Raw genomic sequence first — 10,353 nt, forward strand, 5'->3', positions numbered from 1 at the left:
ATCGCCGTCGCATTCCCTTCCTTACCTCCGTCGTCCGCCGTATGACCTCAGGCCGCACCGACTCTGCCGACACCCATAGGCTGAGAGTCATGCCGTGAACTCGAGGTTCTTTATCTGAATGTCTAGCTGCTGCTCCTATGCTCGATTCCGAGATTGTGGCTTACTTCAAAGGCTTACGTTTCTGGCAGTTGGATCTTCACCTCTATAGCTTAGCTTTTATAGCAATGGTGCTTTTTTTATGGATAATGCTACATCTCTTCTAAGCCAAATTGTTTGGGAAGACCACCTTTTTGGAAACACCACTTTAACTCTGCACAAATGCCGTCCGCCGCCGCTCTGGCGATGATTGCGGTCTGCATCGATGCACTCTTTCTCCTTCCTCTTTCTTCTTCTCACCCTTCTCTTCTATGCTTCATTTTGCAGATTCAATATCGTTTTATAATTGTTCCAAATCTTGATTGGGAAGCTATCATTTAATTGGACAAACTTTCTATCCAATAGTTGTTATTTCTCAAAATGACCAAAAGGATGAACAAAATAGCTTTAAATTTTCCCTCCAAAAAGGGCAAAAATATCTTTTCACCAAATTGTCACTTTAGATTAGGATAGATTCTGATACCTCTAGACTCAGATAACTCTCCTTTTCACCCCAAAACAAAGATGCATCCAAATCAACCACCTCGTCAATCTACTCATGAAAGACATGGATCTTCGGTGTTCCGCAGAGGCAACGGCCACCGCCGTGGAACTTTGTCTTCCCAAATTGATAGAGGAGCGCAAGAATTCGAGGATGAGAGCGCCGTTGCAACGACTGAGCACCAGCGGCTGTTGTGGTTCTTCAGATACTGCCCGAACGTGTTCTAGTCTTGCTGCTTCTGCAATTCGTAGCAGCTGAGCGACGACGAAGTCGCCAATTTCTAGTTGTCGTAGCTCGAATCAGACATGTGGTTGTTGAATTGTAGTGAGGTGGAGTAGACATCTTCCCCTTTTTAATAAAAATTCAAAATTTGTTTATATCATTAATTTGATGATGAAAGTTGATGAAATTCATCAAGTTTTGAGAGGTAATCTTAATAAGGTCGGGAAAGTGGAAAGAAGTGATGGCAGCGAAAATTGTCGATGATTTAAAAACTAGTACCGTGAAAGATGGAAATAATAATAAAAAAGCAGAAAAAAAATAAAAAAATTCGAAAATCTCTTATTTTGAAAATTTGCATGCCTCGAAGAAATTTCAAAAGGCCAGCATAATTAATCCGAAATTTCTCAAAATAAAAGTATTAACCGGCTAAACAAATCCGCCCAAGAAGCGATACAGAACTGCCAACCGAAAATCTATCATCGGTCGCCACCGCTCGCCGCCATGAGCAGCGCTAAATCCCGCAACTTTCGGCGCCGTTCCGGCGACGATGAAGACGAACAAGCCAGCACCTTCGTCACCCCATCCACCACCAAAACCAACGGAGCCGCTGCTACCACAAGCAAACCCAACAAATCCAAAAAGCCGACCCCCCAGTCTGGCGCCAAAAATCTCCTTTCATTCGCCGACGACGAAGAATCTCCGTTTTCTCGCCCACCGCCAAAGCCATCTTCCTCGTCTCGATTCCCCAAATCTTCTTCGGCTCACAAGCTCAGATCGTCAAAAGACCGAATTGCCCCTCACCCTCCCTCTTCGTCCCTCCCCTCCAATGTCCAGCCACAGGCTGGCGTCTACACGAAAGAAGCCCTATTAGAGCTTCAGAAGAATACTAAAACCCTGGCTGCGCCTGCTCGTAATAGGCCAAAGCCCGACCCTGAGCCTGTTGTAGTGTTGAAGGGTTTGATCAAACCCGTTAATTCAAGCGAATTGGATACAGCCACTGGAAAAGGTGATGATAGTAGTGATGATGATATGATGTTTGATCGGAAAGATTCAAGCGTTGAAGCTAAATTGAAGGATATTCGGATAGGGCCGGGTTTTAGGGAGGATAAGGAAGGGATACCGGACCAGGCCACAATTGAAGCGATTAGGGCGAAGAGGGAGAGGCTGAGGCAGGCCAGGGCTGCAGCTCCGGATTACATAGCATTGGATGGAGGTAGTAATCATGGAGAGGCTGAAGGTCTGAGTGATGAAGAGCCGGAGTTTCAAGGGAGGATTGGATTTTTTGGTGATAAAATTGGTGGGCGTGACAAGAAGGGTGTTTTCGAGGATTTTGAGGAGAGACCAGTGCCGAAAGAGAGGGGAATGGAAGTCGTTAGCGATGGAGAGGACGAGGAGGATAAGATGTGGGAGGAAGAGCAAGTTAGGAAAGGGTTGGGGAAGAGGCTGGATGATGGTGTTGGAATTCAAGGAGCAGGTGCTACTGTTGGCGGTTTAAGTAGGTTGCCATCTAGTGGAATGCATCACCCTGCCCAAAATGTGAATGGTAGAAGTAGCTATAACAATGTTGGAGGGGCAAGTTTTGACATGTTTGGTGGTAGTGATATGTCTATTTCTCAGCAGGCTGAGCTTGCTAGAAAAGCCATGACTGAGAACCTGAAGAGGGTTCAGGAATCTCATGACCGAACAATGGTGTCTTTGGAGAAGACAGATGAAAATCTCTCTTCTTCTTTACTGAATGTTACGAGTCTGGAGGACTCCTTGTCAGCTGCCGGTGAGAAATTCCTCTTTATGCAAAAGCTTCGTGAGTTTGTTTCTGTTATATGTGCCTTTTTGCAGGTATGAATAGAGTTTTCTCTTGTAATGTTGGTTAATTCATTGATATGTGAACATGCTATGATTTTCAGTACCTTGCTCTTTGCTACAGTTTCATGGAGATGTAATTCTGGATTGGTCATGGTCATAGTAGAAATACAAAACCATTTCCCTTGAGTTTCTTGAGAGACTAGTAATAAACCATTAAGTAGTCATTTACGGATATTATATGCACTGACACAATCAAGTACTCTCTGCCAAAATAAACAGAATATAAGTGGCCCGAGAGTCTATTGAACAATTGCAGAAAAATATGATAATTGATAGCATCTATAAGTTTGTGGTAGATATTGTGAATTGGCCAGAACTTTTCCATTTAACACTATGATAACTGATGTAGAATGGTGGATTGGATGTAAAACCATGAATTTGTTGAATAACTGACAAGGCCAACTTGAAGAATTCTAGACATTTGAGTCATTATTCATTAATAGTAGTATGTAAACTAGTGAAAGCAATATCAAAAACATTAAATTCAATTATCTATGAACTCGATTGAATAGCACATACATCATCTATTTGTATATTATAATCTGCTATTTTAATTGGGCTTGATATCTTAAATATGAGTTATTCTGTCTCAAAACTTAGTAATTCTTCCTCTTAACTTTTTTTAATGTTCGGCTAAAGAGCCCTTCCTTATGTTTTGGCTTTATTTGCTTTCACAGCATAAAGCTCCTTTCATTGAGGAACTCGAAGAACAAATGCAGAAGCTTCATGAAGAACGTGCGAGAGCCATTGTAGAAAGAAGAGCTGCAGATAATGATGATGAAATATCTGAGGTAGAATTAGCTATTGCTGCAGCACGGGCAGAACTCTCTAAAGGAAGCAGTGCGGAAAAAGTAGCAGCAGCCATTGCTGCTTCCCAGGCTGCCTCTGCTAATGCAAGAGCAGCTAAAGGTGCACCAGTGGAGCTGGATGAGTTTGGTCGAGATGTGAATCTGCAGAAACGGATGGATATTACTAGAAGATCAGAAGCCCGGAAACGAAGGCGGGCGAAAGCTGATTCAAAGAGGAAGTTGGCCATGGAACATGACAGTTCCGTTCAACTTATGGAAGGAGAATTCAGCACTGATGAAAGTGATAGTGAGACTAGTGCTCACGAGTCAACCCATAATCAATTACTTCAGGTTGCTGCCAAGATTTTTAGTGATGCAGCGGAGGAATATTCTCAATTTCAAGTGGTTGTGGGAAAATTTGAGAAGTGGAAGAAAGATTATGCCACAAGCTATCGTGATGCATATATGTCCTTAAGTATACCTGCTATTTTCTCACCTTATGTGAGATTGGAGCTTCTAAAGTGGGATCTACTTCATGAAGATGCAGATTTTATGGATATGAAATGGTACGCACTACACACATTATTTTCTGTTTGTTATTTCTTTGCAATGGAATAAAACACTCCCATTCTGTTGCTTATTATCCCCCTAAAATTTTAGTAGAATGAATAGTGGTTCGGAAAAACAGGATAATGAACTAAAACATCTTCATGCGTATGATTTCTTGGCTTTATTTCTCTATTTGTACATTTTTGGATTTTTCTTTGCAATTTACAGCATTACTTGTAAAGACATGTTATGTTTAAAATATATTTGCACTAGGAAACATGTTGAAACTTTGAAAGTTAGGGATGCTGTGAGGATGTACAATGCAAATAAAGCTTATGGACTACTAATACGTTTATTAATAGATTCGTCTGTCTGTATTTTCTGTAGGTGTTCGTTGCTCTTCAATTACGGGCTTCCGGAAGATCAAAATGGAAAGAATGGAGAGGATGCTGATGATGATGCAAATCTTATTCCTGAGCTGGTTGCAAAAGTTGCACTTCCTATTTTGCACCATCAGTTAGCATTTTGTTGGGACATTCTTAGCACCCGTGAAACAAAGAATGCTATTTCTGCTATGGACATGATCACCGAATTTGTAGGTTCCTCAAATTCAGCTGTTGGGAAATTGATAGCTGTTCTTCGTGACCGTTTCACTACTGCTGTGAATGATTTGGTGGTAATGTTTCTAAACTTTTTAAACTTGGCTTTTCTTTGTATAAATGTGTCATATCAATATTTTCTCAATGGTGTTTTCTGCCTCATGATTTCTAAAATAGGTCCCCACATGGAGCCCACTTGAACTGAAGGCGGTACCTGATGCAGCACGAGTTGCTGCATATAGGTTTGGCACCTCTGTCCGTTTGTTGAGGAACATATCTTTGTGGAGTAAGGTTCTTGCTATTTCCGTTGTTGAGAAGATTGCACTTGATGAACTGTTGTATGGGAAGATCCTTCCTCATCTGCGCAGCATACAGACAAACGTGCATGAAGCAATTATACGAACAGAGAGGGTGATTGCTTCACTTAATGATGTATGGACTGGTTCTAGTGTTACAGAGGATCGGAGGTATGGCTTCTTTGTAATCGTATTTCATAAGTTCATATTATTTGCTCTGCAGCTCATTCTTGATGATATATTGGGAGATAATTACTTTCATGCTCTTAATTCTAGTGTCAGTTTCCATGGTTGCATGCTGTAATTTTGTGCACTTTTCTGTCAAATATTTGGAATTTATGTTATTATCATCAACTCACTACCAATATATATGCCGCACAAATGGATTATACTGGGCATATCTACGACTATGACAAGTATAATATGAATAGCTCGTATCTGCATGTGCACGGAAAAGCTTTTATCCATGTATTCAATAGAAAACTAAGTTTTCTGTGTTGGTTGAATGCAGCAAGAAATTGCAGCCGTTGGTGGACTACGTGTTGCTGCTGGGGAAGATTGTGGAGAGAAAGCATGCGAGCAGTGGCATGGAGAGCGAAATGGGTAAACTGGTGAGACGACTGAGGAAGATGCTGGTGGAGCTGAACCAGTACGACCATGCAAGAGCATTGTCAAGAAGCTTCAATCTCAAGGAAGCTATTTAATGTTGTGTTCGTACAATTTTGATAATGACAGTAGCCTTTAACTTTGTCGTTGTAATACCCCTTTTCTGGCTTACTTATAGTTAAGTGTGAAATTAGCCTAGCAATGACATACTTAATTGCAATCTCTTCTGCAGATTCTTTTGGTAGATTGATTGTGGTCTAATTTGAGTGTCGTCTGGCATCCACTTGATTCTACATTGACGAACGAGAAATGCGTCCTATAGATAGTGATAGTAACTTTTCATTAATAATCATGAAAAATAAAGCAACTATATGAAGATATTCAAAAGGACCTCAGCATGGAAATTAAAGAATACAGTTTTTGGTACTATTACGTTGGCTCCAGTAGTATGACTACTTTTAGACACATTTTTGAATTTGAAACATTATAATTACACACATTTTTGTATTTGAAGCGTTGTAAAAAATAGACGAGCCAAAATTGATTTTAAAACATTATTAGTGGGTAATAAATTAAGAACTTCCTCCTGCAAAGAAGTACTCTAGTATACAACATCAAGTAAATAATATTTCTTCCGTCCCTTAAAAATAGACATTTTTGGGATGACATACACAACTAGTAAAATATGAGAAATATATAAATAAAATGTTATTGGAGTATTGTTAGTATAGAATGAGACAAATTCATTAGAAGGTAAATTTTTTTTACTAAAAATAGAAGATGACTGTTTTTATGTGATGAAATAAAATGGAAATAGTGTTTATTTTGATGGGACACAGAGAGTAGTAATTAAGAACAAAAAAACAACATAATGTGTAGCAGGGGCGAATCTACATTATGTCTAGGTGGGGGCATTTGCCCCTCCTCATTTTCCAACACATGTATATATATTACCTATTATAAATTTTATTTCATTCAATCTCTTACTAAATGCCCCTCCTCAAAAATACTTAAAATTCCTTCATATAAAAATTTGCACCCCTCTCTACAAATTCCTAGCTCCGCCCCTGATGTGTAGAATTCGAGTAAAAGTTAAGTAGTCTGGACATATTGTCACATGATGTGTATAACCGATCATAATTGTAGAAAAAAAACTCATTTTTTCTATTTCCTAATGCAATTGTGATTCACAGGACGCACTCCGTGCCAATATATCTGGATAAGTGAATTTTTATTAGTAGAATCAATTTTTAAGAACACGAAATCACAGCAAACTGAACGTGACAAGGATTTCATATTGCTTTGATACTTTATGTTCAGAATTCAGATCGCTCGAAACGTATAAAACCTCTATTTTTTTGGTGTTGTCAGAATTGCTATTTATTACTCCTAATTGTCTTCATAATAATTTAGTACCATTAAAATTTACAAAATAAAAACTTCAAAAAATAGCAGGGAACATGAATTATTATAGTGACGACGCAACTCGATTCAAATATCCTTTATGTATGGAGGAGAGAATGACACGATTAAATATGAAGACATGTTTATGTCACGATTGTGCTTTTTGTGTACATTATATAAGTTGAATCTTGAAACAAACAGACAAACCTTTGAGGATGTCATTCAATAAACTTGGAATATTTCCAAGCATTCCAACTGTTGTATAAACATTTATCACACAAATACGTGCAGTAGGCAAGTTTTTTTTTAACTTTCTGCAGAAAACCATTTGCTCAGCACAACAACTTTTCACTATTTTTCCTCATTTAGTGAAATATCTTTTACTTCAGAACATGGATAGTATATACATAATCTATTATTCATACATATCATATCCTCTCTTCCATCATTTTCACCAAGTTCTTCACTCCAAGAGTCTTTTTCATCAGATACATTTGAACATATAGCTATTCCCTAGGCAGATTAAATTAACAAACATTTGAAAAAGCAAAACAAGAAGCGTTGAAATTACATACTCCTCATTCAAATTAGTGCAACTAAAAATCTTGCACTTGAATACATAATTTCAAACCATATATACACAATTCATCATCCATATTAATATAGGAGACTAGACCTTGAAGCCTCAAACATCACACTATTAATCCTAGCATAATGAAGCAAGAAACCCTCCCAAATCCAAAGTTTCTATAATAGGCTTTGATTTCTTTCCCCCACATTTGTACAATTAGATACCGAAAAAACCCCAAAAACCACACAAACAAAACCAAACAAACCCAACAAAAACCTAAACATGCACCAAACAACAAAGCATCAAATAAATAATAACTCCTTAATTAATAAGACCTGTAGTGATCACGAATATTGACATTAGTCCTTTGCCTCTTCACACTCGCCGCGGCCTCATCGGCGTTGGACGACCTCTCCATCACTCCCTTAAGCGCGTCGTGAATCGAGGCGATGCAACGCTCCTCGTCCACCTCCTCCTCTTCCTCCTCCTCCTCGTCTCCGGTGATGAACAGCACATTCCTCACTCTCCCCCCGAGCGTCGTGATCTCGGCTCGCAGCGTCCTCAGCTTCAACGCCTTGAGCGTCTTGATCAGCTCCGGCAGCAAATCCGATCGATCCTCGCAGCAGATCGAAGCTCTGATCACCCATTTTCCGTCTTCTTCGTTCGCATTGTCCACCGTCAATTCGTCCATCTCCGTCGGAACGGGATTCGTCTCCGCTATCACACATGTCTGCCGCTTCAGCTCCTTCACGTGCTGAATCACCTCCGCCAGCAATGAGGCTTTATCCGTCTGCAACAAATTGAGATCGAATTTGATTGGAATTGGAACATTTTTTGTGGCTTTAGGGTTTTGATTTGGGGGAACTGGAAATGTTTAGGTTTAGTTAGAGAGTAAAGATTTTTGGGTAGGCGTGGCGGTGATAGTGTCGGAAAATGAGGCTAATTCTGACAATATTGCTTCTTTGTCTCTCTTTTTTGATTCTCCTACAATCTCCCTACTTGGTTTTATTTTACTGCAAATTCGGCAAGAATTTTCCATGGAAGCTTTTCCGCAGCTCCACGGTTTCACTTTTTCTTACAGTCGGCCGATATTAACGCTACCCATTTCCCTTTTCCGCACCATTTTTGCCTTTCCTCGATTTCGCCACTCCCATTTAAATTGCTTCAATCTTAACATTAAATATTAAGCCTTGCTATAAGATGATTAATTGCTACAAAAATCATAAAATTAAAACCTCCATTTTGGTGCAATACTAACATTATGTAATAAAATATTTAGGAAATTGTAAATCATTGAACATGTACTATTACTATTGCAACAATTCATATAATATGTTGAAAACAAAAAGGAGGTGTGTTTGTAAAACAAGATGAAAAGTGAATAGTAATTGGGGGGGAGCTTACTTTGGTTGTGTTAGGGAGCAAGCTTCTTAGCTTAGCAAGATGGTTGTTGATTCTCTCCCTCCGCCGCCTCTCCGCCTCGCTGTGGCTCTTGGACGCCGCCAGCGCCTTGGCATCCATGATTTCCTGCGCGGAGAGCTTCTGTAGCTCCGCGTGCAGGCCAAAGGGCGCGCCCGAGTGCCCCAGGAGCTGCGGCTCGTAGCCCGACTTGAACATGCCGCCGTAGGCCACCTGCCCCGCGCCCGAGAGCAGGAACGGGTCGTGCTCCCGGGTTGCGAAATTGACCGGGTTGAAGGTGTGAACCGGCGGCAGCGCCCACGGCAGGATTTGTGACACGTCAGGGAAAGTTAGAGCCGATCCATCTCCCATGTATACATCCCCACTGTTTTCTTGTTGCATCTCTCTACAATTTATTCAAAAAAAAAAAAAAAAAGTAGTGTATGAATTATCCATGGCAATGCAAGATAGAGAAATTTTAGGGTTTGGTTGGTGATGATCATGGGAGAATGAAACAGAAAAAAGGGAGTGAAAGCTAGTACAAGTACCTTTGGTTATGAGTAAAGGTTGATTTATTTTTTGTTATTCTTCTTCTTGTTGTTGGACAGGCTTTGAGAGATTAAAGTAGTGGAGATTTTGGTGAATGGTGAAGAGAGTGGAGAGGGGGGGAGGCCTTTTTATCCTTGTATCGAATGATAGCTTTTCCTTTGAATTCTACATGCTTGGTTTTGTTTGTATCTTTTTGGTGGTATTTGAGTTTGTTAATACTATAATTAAATTAATGTGGTGGGATGGGATGGGATGGCCCCTCCACACAGTTTGTGACAGTACTGTTAGTCTTCTTGCCTTTCCTCTTACGGCACTCTCTTTCCTCTCACTAACTGCATCATATACGATCCATTTCTGCACCACAACCACTACCTTTTTCACCACTCTCACACACTACTATATGATTTTAATGTATATGCATAATAATATTAATGCATGCTGGTTTTAGACAGCAACATAAAAACAGACAGAGATTGTCGACAAATAAAGAAAAGTTTTATTAGTTAGTATAGTAGTGTGTGAATTGTGATGATAAAAAATAAATAAAGGGAGAATTGAATTGAATTGAATTGAAATAAGGTGAAATGTGAGAATGGTCAAGCTTTCCCACGTTGTTCCATAATATACCCTTTCTGTATAGCTATTTCCACGCCAAACCTTTCTGCTTCTTCAAGGCCCATGTAATCATTGTGTCTTGGAACGCACTCCTCCCCCACCCCTATTCACTCATGAGAGAGAAATATCTCTTTATCTATTGATGCATAAATACAGTTTATGTCCCTATATTGCACTAGTCTCCTCGGTTTCAGCTGCTTATATTGCAGACGCACCAGATTCTCCATTTCCCACTCATGCTACTTGTCAAATTCGT

General features: G+C 39.8%; 2 protein-coding genes across 2 annotated transcripts; one reads left to right on the forward strand and one right to left on the reverse strand.

Moving 5' to 3' along the window:
• Positions 1-1,254: 1,254 nt before the first annotated feature.
• On the forward strand, positions 1,255-5,804 carry LOC125215065 (transcriptional repressor ILP1-like). The gene is made up of 5 exons (XM_048116371.1): positions 1,255-2,695; positions 3,400-4,076; positions 4,447-4,735; positions 4,836-5,125; positions 5,466-5,804. The coding sequence occupies exons 1-5, from the start codon at positions 1,361-1,363 to the stop codon at positions 5,656-5,658; spliced, it is 2,784 nt and encodes a 927-aa protein (XP_047972328.1). The 5' UTR covers positions 1,255-1,360; the 3' UTR covers positions 5,659-5,804.
• A 1,717-nt stretch (positions 5,805-7,521) lies between these two features.
• On the reverse strand, positions 7,522-9,633 carry LOC125211673 (transcription factor bHLH30-like). Its single transcript, XM_048111566.1, has 3 exons — positions 9,482-9,633; positions 8,940-9,339; positions 7,522-8,325 (listed from the first exon to the last, which is right to left on the reverse strand). Exons 2-3 carry the CDS (start codon positions 9,333-9,335, stop codon positions 7,861-7,863), a joined length of 861 nt encoding a protein of 286 aa, XP_047967523.1. The 5' UTR covers positions 9,336-9,339; positions 9,482-9,633; the 3' UTR covers positions 7,522-7,860.
• Positions 9,634-10,353: the final 720 nt, after the last annotated feature.

This window comes from Salvia hispanica, chromosome 3 (assembly GCF_023119035.1).
Source record: "Salvia hispanica cultivar TCC Black 2014 chromosome 3, UniMelb_Shisp_WGS_1.0, whole genome shotgun sequence".
Lineage (NCBI taxonomy): Eukaryota > Viridiplantae > Streptophyta > Magnoliopsida > Lamiales > Lamiaceae > Salvia > Salvia hispanica.